This window comes from Garra rufa, chromosome 15 (assembly GCF_049309525.1).
Source record: "Garra rufa chromosome 15, GarRuf1.0, whole genome shotgun sequence".
In the NCBI taxonomy this organism is placed as follows: domain Eukaryota; kingdom Metazoa; phylum Chordata; class Actinopteri; order Cypriniformes; family Cyprinidae; genus Garra; species Garra rufa.
Window position 1 is genome coordinate 8270082 of NC_133375.1, and position 17983 is coordinate 8288064.

At 35.5% G+C, this 17983-nt stretch overlaps 1 protein-coding gene across 1 annotated transcript in view; it reads right to left on the reverse strand.

The window, feature by feature from the left end:
* The window catches only part of prdm16 (PR domain containing 16), a 129084-nt gene that overhangs the window by 14161 nt on the left and 96940 nt on the right, over positions 1–17983 (reverse strand). Inside the window, exons 2-6 of the mRNA XM_073819224.1 lie at positions 15145–15282; positions 4648–4750; positions 2231–2432; positions 1526–1673; positions 915–1068 (exon numbers count right to left, since the gene is read on the reverse strand). Of these exons, the coding sequence (XP_073675325.1) occupies positions 915–1068; positions 1526–1673; positions 2231–2432; positions 4648–4750; positions 15145–15279 (742 nt within the window). The 5' untranslated portion in view covers positions 15280–15282. The remainder of the gene's footprint in view (positions 1–914; positions 1069–1525; positions 1674–2230; positions 2433–4647; positions 4751–15144; positions 15283–17983) is intronic.

The window sequence follows — 17983 nt, forward strand, 5'->3', positions numbered from 1 at the left end:
CACACATGACTGGTTAATTCTATTAACATACTGTATTCATTTGGTGTGCATTCAATAGCAGTGACAATCCGGCAGCTGATTGGATCAACCAATAAACTGTGCATGCTGTTTATTATGTTCAACAAACATGACACTGTCTACATCAGGGGTAGCCAATCTTGCTCCTAGTGAACTACCTTCCTGCAGAGTTTAGCTCCAGCCCTAATTAAACACATGTGAGGCAACCAATCAAGGTGTTTGAATTACTCGAAAATTACGGGCAGGTGTGTTGGAGAAGAGAACTGAAGTCTGCAGGAAGATAGACCTCCAGGAGATTATGGTTGGCTACCGCTCTACATTGAATTCTACTCTGTTTTGCGGGTGAGATAAAAACGCTACACACAGCAATGTTATATGATAAAATATGATCAATTAGCATATGAATAACTCATTGATGAGATTCTTCATTAATAGTAGAGCTATTTCAACTAATTTTGTACACATACAGATACATGTACACTGGTACAGCATACATGCATTTGGACACTGGACAGTAACACAAAATGTTGTGAAGCCAAGCAAAAAGAAAATGGTGTTTTCTCAGTGTTGGTCAGAGGGCAGATAAGACACGGCAGAGACATTTACCTCTAAACATTAAATCTGCCTCGGCCATATGCAAGCCTAATGGGCCCTCAAATGCACAGTTACAAAAAACAGAAGGAGGGTAAATGGAGTAATTAAGAGAGCGAAAAAGAAAGCACTAAAGAAAAGCGCAAACAAATGTAGAAAACAAAACAAAGAATGGCTCTAGAATTTCATTTAGTTTCTCTGACCTATAAAACAACAGCTGTCACAATCTTGGGGTGGAGCTAGCCGGGAGGTCTTTGGACACTGGTAATTGTATCTGAGGCTTAGACAAGACTGCTCAGACTTACAGATGAAAGGCTTGACACTGCTGTGTATGTGCTTGTGCTGCTTGAGGCCCGAGGAGGTGGCAAAGGTCTTGCCACACTCGGGGCAGGTGTGGGCTCGGGCACCGACGTGCTGAGAGCGGATGTGGCGCTGGAGGTTGCTGGGGTCTGTGAACACCTGGAGAAGAAAATATGCCAACTTAGTGCCAGGTGCAAACCTATCATGGTGTAAAGGCAATTACTTGGAGATGAAAACTAATTATACTTAGGATTATAATATATTTAAATTTGAAGTACATGGGTAGTTGACATGAAAATTATTTGGAAAGCTGACATGTCCTGTGGTGTGACATCCATCAAAAAGTATTTTAAGCAAAATTTGGCTAATTCTTCTCATAATTATTCTGCAGTTTTCATCATCTCACATTAATCAAGAGGACTACATGAATGTTTGCACTTTTTAAAAATGCATTTGTCACACTGCAGGACATTTAAAAACAAACTCCTGAATGTAAAAGGTATTACTTTTCATCAACAGGGGCACGTTACGTTATGTGTTATGTATAACTTCCCACATATAAACGAATTAACCCCTTTAAAAATATAAGTGGTTGCAGTAAGTCGCCATAACCTACCTTATCACAGTTTTCACACTCGAAGCGTTTGCCACTGTCATGTGACATCTGATGGCGAATGAGGTTGGATTTCCAGTTGAAGGCTTTGGGGCACTGGTCACACTTGTACTCTCTCTCCTCTGTGTGTACGATCATATGCTGCCCAAGACTAAGAATACATAAGAACACCATAAATATTTTCTGTGTGACCACCATGTAGGCTGGTGTTTCTGAACTGGTCTGTTGTGTCAAGGCTGTATAATCACAGGGAAGAACAATGCTAAAAGCAAATAATATAACTAATCTACAGTTAGAGTAGCAAAATAAACAGACTTACGTTTTAAAAGGATGGCTTTTTTTTAATCAAAGGCTGCCCATTTAAACTTTTTTAAAATCAATTTGGCAGATGCCAAATATGGTTTGTGGTGACCTTTCCTTTGCAGTCTGTGTTAATAATTTTTCATAATGTTTAACTATGTGGCTCATTGTAATTTTAGTAAATTTCAATGTTTGATTTTAAGATAAACATATTAATCATGCACATGTTTATTGCACATATGTTTATCATACACATTTAACATACACATGTGCAATAAACAATTGTGGTTCTGTGTTGGGTCACTGCTACAATGTAAAAGTTTTTACATTTTACAATTATAACTGCGTAGGGTTAGCTAAAGCTCGGCGGGTAATTAGAAGTTGCTCAGTGTGGTGGAGTGTGCTGACCTGTACTCGCTAGGGAAGATCTTTTCACAGTCTTTGCACTCGTGCACCGGCTCATCGCTGTCTTCGCGCTCCTGTTTGAAGTCTTCGCTTAGTGAGTCAAAGATAGAGTTGCTGCTACTGCAGGAGTATTTCTGATGCCGCCGTAGCTCCAGCTTTGATGTGAAGAGCTCATCACAGTGTTCACAGCGGTACATCTGCTCATCTGTGGGGACGGCATAACACAGTTGCTCAGCAATAATAATTATAAGGTAATATTCAATTATAAAAAGTTTTCAGAATAAGATCTCAAAATATATTTGCACACTTGAGCCATATTTAAAAAAAAAATGTCTGAATGTTGTTAAATTAGATGACAAAATATCAAGTGTTGTTTACTTTAAAAAGAAAGTACAGTTTTCCATCAAGACATTTGACAAAAAGAGGTTTTAAATGACTGAACAATAGATATACTGTTCAAAATGAAAACAAAAATATTTTGGCACTTTCTGGTTGTCAAATGTTAGTGGAACATGTCCATCGTTAATGTGATGAACTGCACCTGTGGTTATTCTATAGGACACCTGTGTGAACTGTGAGAACTGACTTCATACATCCACTAAAAACACAGCTGCTTTCAAAAAAAGAAAAAGAAAAGTTAATTCTAAGACAAGCTCTACCAGCATTTGTTTGCTAATGCCACTTGGTTTTATAATAATGAATATTGTAATAAAAAGTATGATTTTAAGTCTAGCTTAGGTGTCTAAATACTTCTTTATACATATCAAAATATGCATGCAATTTTGGTAGTAACATGTAACTGAGCATAAAGAACAAAGAAACATATATTTTATAACAAACTGAAATATTTAAGATTAATAAACAAGATTAAAACTAAAAATATCATTGTTTTTAGACTGAAAATCTGTCTTTGGAGAAATTGCTCATATGACCCGAAGTGAAATGATTAAAAACATGGCTGTTTTATCCTTGCTGATATCCTAGAGTTCACAGATAACCCAAGAGTCATGGAAATGCAAGGAAACTCTAGGGTCTGATGCATTAGCAATCATCATCCTCAAATTAAACTCATTGATAACTTTGATATACTCCATGCACTGGCCAGATCAGGCCAAGGCGGATGAGTTTCATTATTCTTTGACTCGATGTTTTGAAGTGAAAAGCTCACATCGATGCTGTGTTATCTAGAATTACACCATACATTCTGCTTTATTTTTTAATTCATTATCACGACACATATTGACAAAGCACACTCCACAGCAATGCTCATAGACTTCACTGGAACAAAATGCCCTTGCGACCTCAAAGAGGCCTTTATGGGGAAAACTAATGTCAAGAAAAATCGCTGATTAAATTTCTGCACTGAGTTTTTAGCCATAAAAAGAATCTAAGACATTATCTCTCCGTCCCATCAGTAGCACTAACGACAAAGGCAGGAATGTTGGGAAAAAAGACAGGGAATGGGAAACTAATAGCTCTTGGAGAGACGTAGGGGGAACACAATTATGTGCAGTTTAGCGGCTAATCTGTGAGCATGGGTGAGGTCCCTCGAGACTCCTCGAGCTCCACTCCAAATTCCACCACCGATAAGCCATGAGAAGGAGGTAGATGTAGAGAGCTCTCATTCTGTCTGTCTCTCTGTCTGTCTGTCTATCTGTTTGTCTCTCTCAGACGGACCGTCTTCGTTGACCATGTTCATTCTACTCTACGTTTCTTTTCTTTTGTTCTCTGAATTGATCTGTCTGAGTGGAGCCTGGCTTGCATCTTTTGGCGTCCCTGTCTCCCTTTTCTCTCGGAGAGCTTTCTTCTTGGCTTTTTGGCAGGGAGATCTGAGACACATCTCTATCAGATAAAACCTTTTGCATGTGTTGGAGAGTGACTGCTGTGCTGTGACACACTTCAGTGCTTTCGCAATTTTCTAGTCTGTATCAACTACTCTGAGCTTCAATTCCAAAATTACCAGATCATTTGGAAACAAAAAATAAATAAAAAAAGATTCAGAAAATTGAGAGTTTGTTTTATGATTGCCAACTTCTGTATTTTAATAAGGAAACTGCAAATTAGCACTGATGATTTAAAGAAAATGTAAAATATTTTGATTAGATATTTAGTTTTAAATAGTTTAGACAGAAAATAAATATAAAATATGAGTTGTAAAAAAAAATTAATGAACCACAAAAAACGACATGTGTAAAAAAAATATATATTTCATTTAATTTCAATGTCAGATTCGCCAATATTACTTTAGTTGCCTCTGGGCTGAGATGTACTTTAATCATTTCTTCATCGTCCGACCTTTGTATAACAAGAAGACATGCATAGGCCACATACAGCATCTTACTAACTGTTGGCAGAGGTGAATGAGTGTGGTCTGTGTGAGTTTGTTTAAAAGAGTGCCTAATGACTTGCATTAATCTCACCTTCCAGGTTCGGTGCCATTGAGCCCTCGGGGAAAACTCCGTCCTTCATGTAAACCAGTAACTCCTCCCCTATTTCAATATCTCTAATAGCTTTATAATAGATCTGCAAAGAGAGAGAAAAAACGCGTAAGCGTTTAAAAACACGAATAATAGGCCTTAAATTATTATTAGTATTATTGTTATTATTATTGTAATAATCCGTGGTTTTCAAATACATGTAGATGTATTCTGAACATAGCAAATGCAAAAGCAATAATATTAATTTGTCATTTTTGTTGTAATACGAATAAAAAAATTGCAAGCAAACAATCACAAAGCAGAGGATAAACAGATAATGCAGTAATTATTAAACACAAAGCGCATCTGAAATGCGCTTGCTTCATTCGATTATGTACTTGCCGAAGGCCAACAAGAAATACATGAAAACTTTCACACACAAACAAAATAAACGAACGCAACGCATGCAATAATAAAAAAAAAACAGATGAAATTAAAGAACACAATGCTAAAGTTATATAAATAAAATGTGTTTTTAAATGTATTAAAAACAATGCAATCGTAATCCGGCGTGTTTGATGCCTTGATGTGTTTTTTCGTTTTTAATTTAGTAAATCAAACATGACGCACGCAAGCATTTTTTTTTTGTTTATTTTAAAATACAAAATTATAACTACTAATATAGTATTGTGTTATTTACACATGCGACTAGACGTTTCAGTCTAACATTATTTTACAAACGTAAATGTTTATTATTCCACATACAGTGTGTTTACATTATCCTCACGTTGTTTTTACATTTTTTTTCTTAGCCTGATGTTTTTGCTACAATTAAACACAATTAAAAATCCTTCCAGAGCGCACTGTGAAGACAAACCACATCTGTTGTGTTTGTTCTGCATAAATACACTCCACACAGCCTGCGTTCATTTTGTAAATTAAACTATATAGACTTTACCCGAACTAAATCGACTTAAATAATAATCCGCATAAAACAAAATAAAAAAGAACAGTCGGCTTTGAAAGCGCTTCCGAATAAAGACCTGAGAGACTCCTCACACACTGGCAGTGTCAGTACCGTTTGCTCCCTCACGAGGGCGCTCAGGACTAGGCGACAGCAGCAGATCTGGGCCGCTCTCCGAAATCAAGACACACAGCTAAAAACCTGCACAAACTTCATCTCAGAGCTCTAATGTTGTGACAACTCTAATGTGTGTTACAAAAGTAGGCCAAGGCATCGGTTTGCCGCTCGAGAGGGGTGGCCAATGCGTAACACAGCTATTATTATTGTTAACATTAATATTACATTTACAGCCAAAGGAAGGTAAGAGCATTTCTGACCTTATTCTTTTCCGAGAGTTGATAAAGTTGGGCTAGTTGTTGAGCGGTGGATCTCAAAGCCTCCAGTTGTAATAGCAGCTCTGGTCCCGTAGAGTTCAGCACGCAACCCATAGTATCATGACACTGCGCGCCACAGCAGCGCTAGACAGAGTCCGAACACGCGCGTCTTTGATGAGGTGAGTCGCGCTCATTAGTGATTCTCTCTATCGGCCACTCCTCCTCTCTTATCTCCAACCAAAAGGATTGAACCCCTCCCCATGTCCTCTCCTCCTCTGACCACCGCATGAATCTATTATTGATGGAAAATGTATCTTTCCCAGCTAATGAAAATGTAAAAAATACATCAACTGTTGGATCGTGCCCTCCGCGCTGTTTTCCACGGGGCTTTAAAAGCGTACACCTGTTTTTACTCGCTGTCTTTCGCCAGCAACATTTAACAGATGCTTTAAACGAATCGTGTTTGCGCTCTGAAGGACTGAAGAATTCAATATTTAGCGGAGACATCATGTTTATACCGCACTGAAACGCGTAACTCTCATATTTAGTCTATATTCTGCACATTTATTAAAACTTAAAATTATAAAATGTAAAGAATTTAATTGCAATGCGTATTAATGAAATATATAGCGGTTTGCGGGATGTTTTTTATCCAGGTATTCTAAGTATAGCTAATATAGATGTTAATTAATCTCATCATCAATTCATATATTATGATAGTATTATATGCCGACTATAACTATTATTTATTATATAATAATGATTTATTTGAAGATCTGATTGCTTTCTGGTTTATCTCTGTCACAATTTCAGTTGCTCTGCTTATGATATACATCGCGAAAATAAAACGAGTGATTACATTTCATCTTAAAATTATAATTTGTGCGGTGAATATGTGACTAGTCATAAGGGTCAAGTTTTTTACATAAATGCATAAGATAAATACGCCTTTCATTGGTGTATGGTTTGTTAGGATGGGACAATATTTGGCTGAGATACAACTATATGAAAATCTATCCGAGGGTGCAAAAAAATCTAAATATTGAGAAAATCGTTTTTAAAGTTGTCCAAATTAAGTTCTTAGCAATGCATATTACTAATCAAAAACTAAGTTTTAATATATTGACGTTAGGAAATGTAAATAACATATATATTCATAACATTCTATTTTTTTGGCATATTTTTCGACCTATACAATGCATTTTTGGCTATTGCTACAAATATACTCATGCCACTTAAGACTGGTTTTGTGGTCCAGGGTCACATATGTTCTAAATATAATGCTATAACGGTTTGTTATTGTTAATTTTTTTTGTCTAACTCAAATTTATGTTGTAAAATAATATTTGAAAGAACAAATTAACAAATAATTACTGGAATGACATATATTAACAAAATAATTCTACTAAATAAACAAACGTAAATTAAAATGACATGAACAATGCAGGTGCCAAACTCTCGATATTTAATGGCTGAGCAATCAGGCTGTAACTTACATGATCTATTTCTAAAAGATGAAAGTTGGATGTCAAACTGTGCTGTAGTCTTTGGCTAGTTCTCATTTGCTCTGGGTGCGTGGTAATGCCTTCCTTTCACCCCAAAAGCAATCTATTATGATGGGGCTAAGCTGTCTCTACAGTAAATCTTTTCAGGATCTGACAGCACTGAGAGGGCCATCTTGACCCCCTCACAATGCTTTCAAGTGCTCGGGGCCGATGCATCATCCATCACTTAGGTGACAATAATCCCCTGTCTGTCACACACACGGACACACACGCATTCATATAAGTGCAAGCAGACACACACTGATGTGAATAACACATTTTTGAAAGAACTTATTTGGCTGCCATTCAAAATCCACATCTATTCGGACATGATTCACTAAGACAAGATCAGAACAAAGTTCATCATAACAACGGTTTGATCAAAAGCCAAAACCATATAAAAATTAAACTGCGTGACTAGACGTCAAGGATTTTTACAAGTTCCTCTCTAGCAAACATGTATATAACTTATATAGCGTTTGATCAGTCAGTAGCTCGTAAGTAAATGAATGCAGAAGTTTTAGTTCGTTTGTTTTTAAAGTGTAACACAGTAAGTTTTTGGCAGAAATTCTAAATTCTAAATTCGATTTTTAATTCCAACTGGCAAAAATTATTTTATAATTGTGGCCGAAGGGTGTGTGAGTGTGTGTGTGTGTGTGTGTGTGAATATCTTCAGCCCTTCAGAAACAGACGGCTCTGGCGTGGCAGATCTGGCTGTGCACTTCAGTTGTTCTGACAAACAGTTTAAGTGCATCTTGAGAGATGAGAGAGGAGGGTCAGAGGTCAGCAGTCTTGCTGAATGGACCACGGCATTGTGCGAAAGCCAGAATACGTCCACCAGCTCTATGCCTATTGTCTCAGAGCGCATAGGCTGCTTTTAGTTTGGTCCGAAAACCGGATTACACTTTCTCAGGGTGAGGAGATAACATCAGATATGCGAATTACATGGTCTGAAGCATTCCTTAAAAACACTTTTACACAAGAACACACGGTTCTCACACAGTTTAAAGTTAATTTTGCACAACAAAATATAATTTTCTTAAAGCAAAGTGTGGTCACTAACACCCTCACCCTGCTACTTAGAACCATTCACACTTTAAATGACAGCCGTAACTTAAAAACACAGGCCCAAAAGAGTGAAATGCAGCACTACACGGTTGAGTAGTGTTTTCAGGGGCAAGACAAATGTGCAAACAAGTAAATAAATGATCCCGGTTGATTTTAAAAGGTTACAGGCACATCAGAATTTGCTGGGCGTGTGCATATTTCCATACGGCTCATGCATTGTGCATGCGCAAATAGAACAGCAAAGTACAAAGTTCAATGAATTATGCATTTTTGCATTGTGTCGCCGTTCTGAATAAATAATAGGCTGTTGTCCGTAAGACCGGCTAAAACGTGTACAAAAGATAAGAAAAAAGGACCAAAAAAAGAAAAAAACAACAGAAGAAGGGAGAAAGTAAATAGAAACCATGTATTTAGTGGGGCGATTTTAGCTGGAGATATTATTCTCCTGTGGGCCCAGCGGTGGCCGCTCATTGAACTGAGACGACTTTAATGATTGGGTTATGTAGTTGAAGTCAATTGGTGGTTGTCAGTCTCAGAGGTTGTCCCTCCTCTCCTCCTGTCCTCCCCTGTTTGTTCGGCTTGTGTTTTATGTGTCAGCCTCTAAAACGGCGATGGCCACACTAGTTGCCCCCGTTAGCCACGAGACAAAAGCTAAGACTTTGGCTTGTTCCACGAGTCAATCAGCTTGTTTTAAGTGAGACAAACAGGCTAAAAGTGGCAGAATAATAACAAGGAAAGTGATCCACTTATGCATGTAATTTAAAACACCTCCCGAAATGGCACACTTAAAGGAGCAATTCACCCAAAAAATGAAAATTCTGTCATTATTTACTCACCCTCATGCTTTTGCGGACACCTACGACTGACTTTCTACAGCGGAGCACAAAAGAAACGAGGCAGAATGTCCTGGCTTTGAAATCTCACCCATGTTCTCAATCAAATATTGAGCATCAAGACGAGTTATTATAGGTTTGGTGTAAACAACATTATTAGATCTCACTCTTAATTGCATCTTGAGATGCCATATTTGATTGTACAAGAACACAAATGAGATTTAAGAGTGTCTCAGCAACTTTGTTCTATGTTCTAATATGTTCTAAAATATGAGTAAAAATATTTTTTTAATGTTTCCATTTACGTTAAGTATAAACATACAGTCATACCAAAATTTATTCAGACACCTTCAACATTTCTTAAATTATCACAATTTATTCACTATAGTTAAGAAAATGGTAATAAAATATGACAAGAACTCGAGAGTTAAACTGTGTCCGAACAAATTCATCTTATTAATCACAAAATAATTACAGTCAAACCAAAATGTATTTAGACACCTTTAAAATTTCTCACATTATCACACTTTATTTGCTATAGTTTAGAAAATAGTAATAAAATAGGTATGTAACAAAACATCAGCTCAAAGTGTCAAATCAAATTTTTGGTCCTAAATTTGTGTCAATTTGTATTTTTTGGGGTATAATATGTCACAGTTTAATTTATTTTGCTATGCTCACTTACAGAAATGAACTATATTGTCCTGCACCCACTAGTAAGAAAATATAAAAAATTTTATTTTGTGTCTGAATACTTTTTGGTTTGACTGTATGCTCTTAAAAAGAAAGATTCTTAATTGGCATTTTATGGTTCTGTGAAGAACCTTGACCATCCATGGAACCTTTCAAATACAGAAACGGTTCTTTATAGTCAAAATGTTCTTCAAAATGGTTCTTTTAAGAATTGTTCACTGAAAAGTTCTTTGGAGAACCAAAAATGGTTCTTCTATGGCATCACTGCAAAAAAAAAAAAACCCTTGTGGAACCTTTATTTTTAAGAGTGTATATCTTACAAATTGATAAAGCACTTTACAATAAAAGTCCTGTTAGTTGACATTGGTTTATTTTTAAACTAACAATTTGCTATGCATTTGTTAACAGTCTTTATTAATCTTTGTTAATGTTAATTAATAAAAATACAACTATTCATTGTTAGATCAGGTCAGTTAAATAACATTAACAAATACGATTTTTGATTTTAATAATGTAGTTAATGTTAAAATTAACATTAAATGAGATAATAAATGCTTTAGTAAAAGAGAAATGTTTTCAGAAAACATAATTAGAACCTTAAGGGGAGACACTGCAGGCAAAAACACATTTTTTTTTTTCATGCACCTGTCAAGTTTGAGATTTTGGGCTTTTTGGTTTTTCATATACTGTTTTATCAGACTAGTGGAAAGAAAACATTCAAAAGACACTGTTAAGTGTCTCTTTTAGCACTTTTAGCACTATTTGTGTCAATAGATTTCAATTACAATACATATTAAGGCTGTTTTCTCAAAATGAGTTTTTTCTCTAAGACTGAGCCATAAATCTCCACTTCAGTAGCACTTACCAAACTTTACATTTTTATTCCTGACTATATCCTGAAGATTTTTACAGAAGGATTTGTTCATATATAATTTTATCCCCCCCCCCCCCCAAAACTGTAAAAAATCTATAGTTTTCTGCCTTTTCTAAGTATTTTCTGAATTATGGAGTGACAAAATGAGAATTCTCTAAAAATTCCTTCTGTAGAAACACTCTAATATGTCAAAAAAATTAAACAAGAATTTTGACTTCGTCCAGTGTTTACATTTTTGAACTAGAAATTAGCGCATATTTAATTAAACAATGCCTCATTTGCATATTGAAATCTAACATTTGAGAAAACTTGTAATACAAAAAATGTTTGCAATTAACAATGTAATCAATTAACTGAGTATGTAAGGCAATAACTATTAGTTATTTTTTGTACCCTATTCACCTGCAGTGTCAGAAAAAAACAGACAATTTAAACATTTCAGAAAAGAAACTCTCCATTAACTATGTCTAAATACATTTGAGAATGTCAATAAAGACCAGATAATTCTGAACAAACATTCTATTAGTGTTTCCAAAAGAAATGTTCTTTGAAGCCAAAATTCTAAGAATGTTCCCTGTTAGTTGGAATAGTGGACAGAAATGTGTAACAGGGTTGAATTTAGATCTCCTTCTCACAGAGAGCTATCATAAGGCTTCAAAACTTTATGGTGCTTTATAGGCATTTCTGGAGCTTTGCAGCCCACATTTCCATTCTATTTCTTTGTATACAAAAGACCAGCTAAGACATTCTGCCTGTAATCACAATAGATTTAGAACTTTTAGGGTGAACTGTCCTTTTAAATTAGAAAGTGAGCTCAAGCTAGATAAGGCAACCACCAAGGACCCCTCACTTAATCAGCTAGATATCATGTAAGCAAAGGAAACAATCCGCACTCAACAGCAACTACTGCACAAGAGCTTGGTGATCAGATTAAGACGGCCGCGGCTGCATCAACACAATCCCCGAACAAAGCCACCGTACAGTAAACACGCAACAGTTCTTCCTGCCAGACAGCGAGTCTGTCATGAGATCTCCGGCTTTATGAGAGATCAGATATCTTATCTTAAAGAGACAACTGCTCGTCCTTTCAAAGGAAGCAAATAATTGAAGACAGTGGATTACAAGATTCAGGAGTGTCTGAACTCACTTTGTACGTGACTCTTGTAAATGACTTCTGAGTCACTTCCTCTGACAAAGGCAGGGAACAGCCTTCATCAAACAATGGGCTGTTTTTATCTATTGTGTAAGTGGTGACATCTTGACAGCAGCAGGTTCTGTCCTCATCTTCCTGACAGTAACATGTGCTCACTGTCTCTTCAAGCTTCTCACAGGATGTCCAGCAGGAAGGGTTTGTCTGCTGACCGTCTTTTAAATATAGCTCAAACTGATTCTAAACTGTAGGTCCCACATCCTATTATATAATACCTGTGTTTCAATAACAGCTAGCAAAATAAGTATCATAAACCGTGCTCCCGCAATACATATTATCAACCTGCGTACATTTATGACGCCGTAAATGCTGCATTGATGCATTCATTGTTGGAGCATTGTTGTGCCAACACGCTGTTATTAGTCATTAACATAATAAACTGAATTATAAATGGAAAGTCTCAGCCTTCAGTCAATACAGTGTTCTAGACATACTAAAATACACAATACGCAGAACATACTGTATGGTACCATTCTAAACTTACTGTCCTTATGCAGTAATATTGGTGCTTCACAAAGCCATGGAAGAAACTTTTTGTCTAAATGGTTCTATAAAGAACCTTTAACATCTGAAGAATGTTTCTGTTTCACAAAAGGTCCTTTGTGGCAAATAAGGTTCTTCAGATTATAAAAAGGTAAGCAAGAAATTGTTCCTTAAAAACCCTTTGACTGAATGGTTCTTTGTGGAACCAAAAATGGTTCTTCTATAGCATTGCTTGAAGAACCGTTTGAAGCACCTTTATTTTTAAGAGTGTACTTTATTCAGGATTCTTTTTTTTTCTTTTTTTTAAACAGCTTTTATTTAAAATTGAAATGTAACAATGTGCAAATCTTTACTGTCACTTTTGATTAATTTATGCATCCCTTCTGTTATTTTATTTTTCCTGGATGGGCACTGAATTATCATTATTAGTATTGTCATTAGGCTTAGGGTAAGTGGCTTGACCTCTCTGACCCCTGTTAAAAAAATATCTTAAAATGATCTAATTATCCAAATAATTTCAAAACAGTTTGTATAACAACTACTTATTAACAAATACAATTAAAAGCTTAGTTCACCCAAAAATGAAAATTAGCCTATTATTTACTCATCCTCCAGGCATCCTAGGTGTATATGACTTCCCTCTTTCAGACAAATCTAATTGGAGTTATAATAATAATTGTTCTGGCTCTCCCAAGCTTTAAAATGGCAGTGGGTGGGTGTTTTTCTTCATCAGTCTAAAACAAGTCGAATAAAGTGAATTTATCCATAATAAAAAGTGCCTCACATGGCTCCGGGGGGTGAATAAAGGTCTCCGGTAGTGAACCAATGAGTTTTTGTAAGAAAAATATCCATATTTAAAATGCAGTAATCACTTTAAACTAGTATGCGCTAACAGGTGTAGACGGAAGCAGCTCTGGGTGGATGACGTAGGATTTCGGTGTTGCACATGCGCCACTCAGAACTGACAAACACGGACGTGCAAGTGGAGAAAGCAAAACAAAACAGCAGTCACGAATTACAAGTACAAAAAGAGGATTTGTAAAGAAAAATGTTGGAGGATTTTGATATAAGCCAAAAGAAGACTGGTTTTCCTTTGCTAATGTCAGGAAATTTAGCTTCCTTTGCTCCTGTAAACAAACGTTGCATGCACAATGCCAACGTCCTACGTCATTCGCCCAGAGCTGCTTTTGTGTACAACTGTTAGCGCAAGATAGATTAAAGTGATTATTACGTTATAAATATAGATATTTTTCCTACAAAAACACATCAATTTGCTACAGGAGACCTTTATTCACCCTCTGGAGCCACGTGAAGCCCTTTTTATTATGGATGGATCCACTTTATCGGACTTGTTTTGGACTACTAAAGAGAAACACCCACCCACTGCCATGATCAAGCTTGGGAGAGCCAGAACAATTTTAATATAACTCGTCTGGATAGGATTCGTCTGAAAGAAGGAAGTCATATACACCTAGGATGGCTTGAGGATAAATAAATAATGGGCTAATTTTCATTTCTGAGTAAACTAAATGTGTGCAAATGTTTGCTTCAGCTCTATGAAGTTGAAACCGAATATCAAGTGTGGCGTGAGCGATTAAGACAGAAACGGAATATCCACACAAGTAGCGTGAATCCATGCTAATAAATCTGTCTGTGGGCTCATGTTAGACCTGAACTCCGGAGTGATTATATTCCAGCACATTAACACTCAAAGCAGGCCGTGTTTTGAACACACACAAGGATTTAAATCAAGACAAATGAGTCACAAAATGTTATCACCAGATACAAATAGATTGTTTTATAGTAAGTTCAGACCTTCATTCACCCCCCGGAGCCATGTGAGGCACTTTTTATTATGGATGGATCCACTTTATTAGACTTGTTTTGGACTGTTGAAGAGAAATACCCACCCACTGCCATGATCAAGCTTGGGAGAGCCAGAACAGTTTTTAATATAACTCTGATAGGATTCGTCTGAAAGAAGGAAGTCATATACACCTAGGATTACTTAAGGATGAGTAAATAATGGGCTAATTTTCATTTTTGAGTAAACTGACCCTTTAATGTTGCATTTTTGTGTCTTGTCTCTTGAGCTCTGATACACTCTTAAAAATAAAGGTGCTTTAAAAGGTTCTTCACAGCGATGCCATAGAAGAACCATTCTGTCAAAGGTTCTTTAAAGAACCATCTCTTTCTTACATTCTTAAACATCTGAAGAACCTTCTTTCGCCACAAAGAACCGTTTGTGAAAGGTTCTTCAGATGTTTAAGGTTCTTTATGGAACCATTTAGACAAAAAAAAGGTTCTTCTATGGCACCGTGAAGCACCTTTATTTTTAAGAGTGTAGATTCGATTCTCACAGTCAGTACAGCAACTTGTGGTAGCAGGCGACCAATCAGAGAGCGAGAATGACAGGAAAGGGAAGTGATAGAATAACAGAGACTGCTAACAACTCACCTGATCTTCGCTGATGTGGCATATGGCCAGGTTGTGCTCTTCATGGGACGGGGCAGTGCGCACGTATTTGAGCCAGCTCCCGCTGGCCTCCAGAGCCCCATCCAGACAGAACTTCACATTACCCATGTTGTCCATTACCTGGAGACAAAGAAACACAAGGGTGCTGTCATTAAAACATATCCACAGACAGTGACACTGAACTTCAATACACAACTGGTCAAAAGTATAAGTATGCAATTTTATTGTTATTATTTCAAGCACCAAGGTTGCATTTTTTTTTGCTTACAATACAGTAAAACAGTAATAGTGTGAGTCTTCTATTTGCATATATTTTAAAAAGTAATTTATTCCTGTGAACAATGCTGAATTTCCAGCATCATTACTCTAGTCTTCAGTGTCACATGATCCTTTAGAAATGATTCTAATGTGCTGATTTGCAGCTCAATTATTAGTTATTTTTAGTGCTCGTGTTTTTAGATTCTTTAATAAATAAAAGCAGCATTTATGTTTTCTGAAGGATCATGTGACACTGAAGACTGGAGTAAATTCAGCTTTGAACACAGAATTGCACTTAAAAAAAGGTTAAAAAAGCATTTTCTCTTTAATTTAATAATCTAATAATCAATCTTTAATAATCTCGAGATAAGAAATGAAAAATAAAAAGTTAACACAGTTTGAGAAAAACAAAAACGTATCTGTTATCTGTTTACATGTATCGAACCAATATTTTTTTTCCTCCCTGATCACATTGTTACACATTGAAAGGGGCGATTTAAACATTGAAGACGTCTTCAATGCTGTGTGAAGTCTCAGAGGCTCTCGTTGATTAACTTTGGTTAACCTGACACTACTAGGGAAGTGGAGTTTGGGGTGTCTGGTTACTTGTCAAGGGAAACAGAGAGAGAGAGAGGGAGGGATTGAGAGAGGCAAAGTGAGACAGGATGTCAGGAAATGACCGGAAGGAGAGTGGACGCTGTTCCCTCGTGAGATTTACGGCGCTCTTTTCTTGATATATTACCCAGCAAAAGTGAGAAATGCCACTGAAAACTGTGGAGTCTCTCTTTGAAAACAGAAACTCTGTGTAAATGTTTGCTTCAGCTCTATGAAGTTGAAACCGAATATCAAGTGTGGCGTGAGCGATTAAGACAGAAACGGAATATCCACACAAGTAGCGTGAATCCATGCTAATAAATCTGTCTGTGGGCTCATGTTAGACCTGAACTCCAGAGTGATTATATTCCAGCACATTAACACTCAAAGCAGGCTGTGTTTTGAACACACACAAGGATTTAAATCAAGACAAATGAGTCACAAAATGTTATCACCAGATCAAAATAGATTGTTTCATAGTACGTTCAAATCATGTTTTGTCAATTATTTTATGTGGTCATTATTACAAAATTGTGTTGCTTCTTAAAGTAGGAAGTTTTTGCAAAACATTTTTGAAAATATATTTGTCACTTTTATCTTTAAACAAACAAATACAGTTTGAACATGAACCCTCAATTATTATTGTGCACAAACGTACAAATCCCAGACTGGAAATATAATATGTCTTAAGTAGCACAGGTATATTTCTAGCAATAGCCAAAAAAAAAAAAAAAGTATTCTTTTATGTCAAAAATCATTTGGATATTAAGTAAAGATTGTGTTCCATGAAGATACTTTGTAAATTTCCTACCGTAAATATATTAAAACTTAATCTTTGATTAGAAATATGCATTGCTAAGAACTTCATTTGGACAACTTTAAAGGCGATTTTCTCAATATTTAATTTTTTTTGCATCTTCAGATTCCAGATTTTCAAATAGTTTATTTCGGCCAAATATTGTCCTATAATAACAAACCATAGATAAATGTAAAGCTTATTTATTATTTTTAAATCTCAATTAAAAAACACTAAACAGTGCTGTTTTTAAATCTTATGGTTTTCCTAATATTTTTTTAAACTCTTTATTGTGAGAAAAGGTATATGATGCATTATAAAGCCATTCATAAAGTCATTCATAATGGTTTAAACACACTGCTTATTATTAATAAAGCAATAAAATCCCAATACATATATAATAAAAATGTACAACATTTGGATAAGAGATGCATAATGTTATATTATTTCATAATTTTTTGCATACGCATAACAGTAACATTTATATATATATATATATATATATATATATATATATATATATATATATATATATATATATAAAGAAGAAAGAAAGTGGATATTTTAGGTCCTGTAACTGGACACCATTTTAATTTTGTCTTAAATAATTGATTTAAAACAGTCTTGCATTGTGGCAAATTAACTTTAAAATGTACAAATATTGCATGTGTTCTCCCATATCGGAAAGCTGTATGCATAATAATTTTAACAGAGTTAATAAAAATAGTTATTTATATATATTTCTATAAAACAGATTTGAATGTGTGTGTGTGTGTGTGTGTCTGTTTTCTAAAAGCATTTTATGGTTACACCTTGAACAAGTATAATGCATTAAATTAGATGAACTTGTGTGTTGATAATAATAATAATAATAATAATAATAATAATAATAATAATAATAATAATAATAATAATTTATTTATTTATTTATTATTTTTTATTATTGTGTAGGCTTCAGTAATGTTATTTATTTATTTATTTTTTTTCTTGTTGTAGCATGTAGTGAGAAAATATAATGGCACATGTACTGAAAAATAACAATAGCAATGTAAAAAATAAATGTGACAAAATGGCAATTGTTGAGAAAATCTCACACTTTCTTAATGACAATTTCAGAAGCATTGTTGGGTGCAGTTTGCTAAAGGGACACGTGTTCACATCTACTGCGGCCTC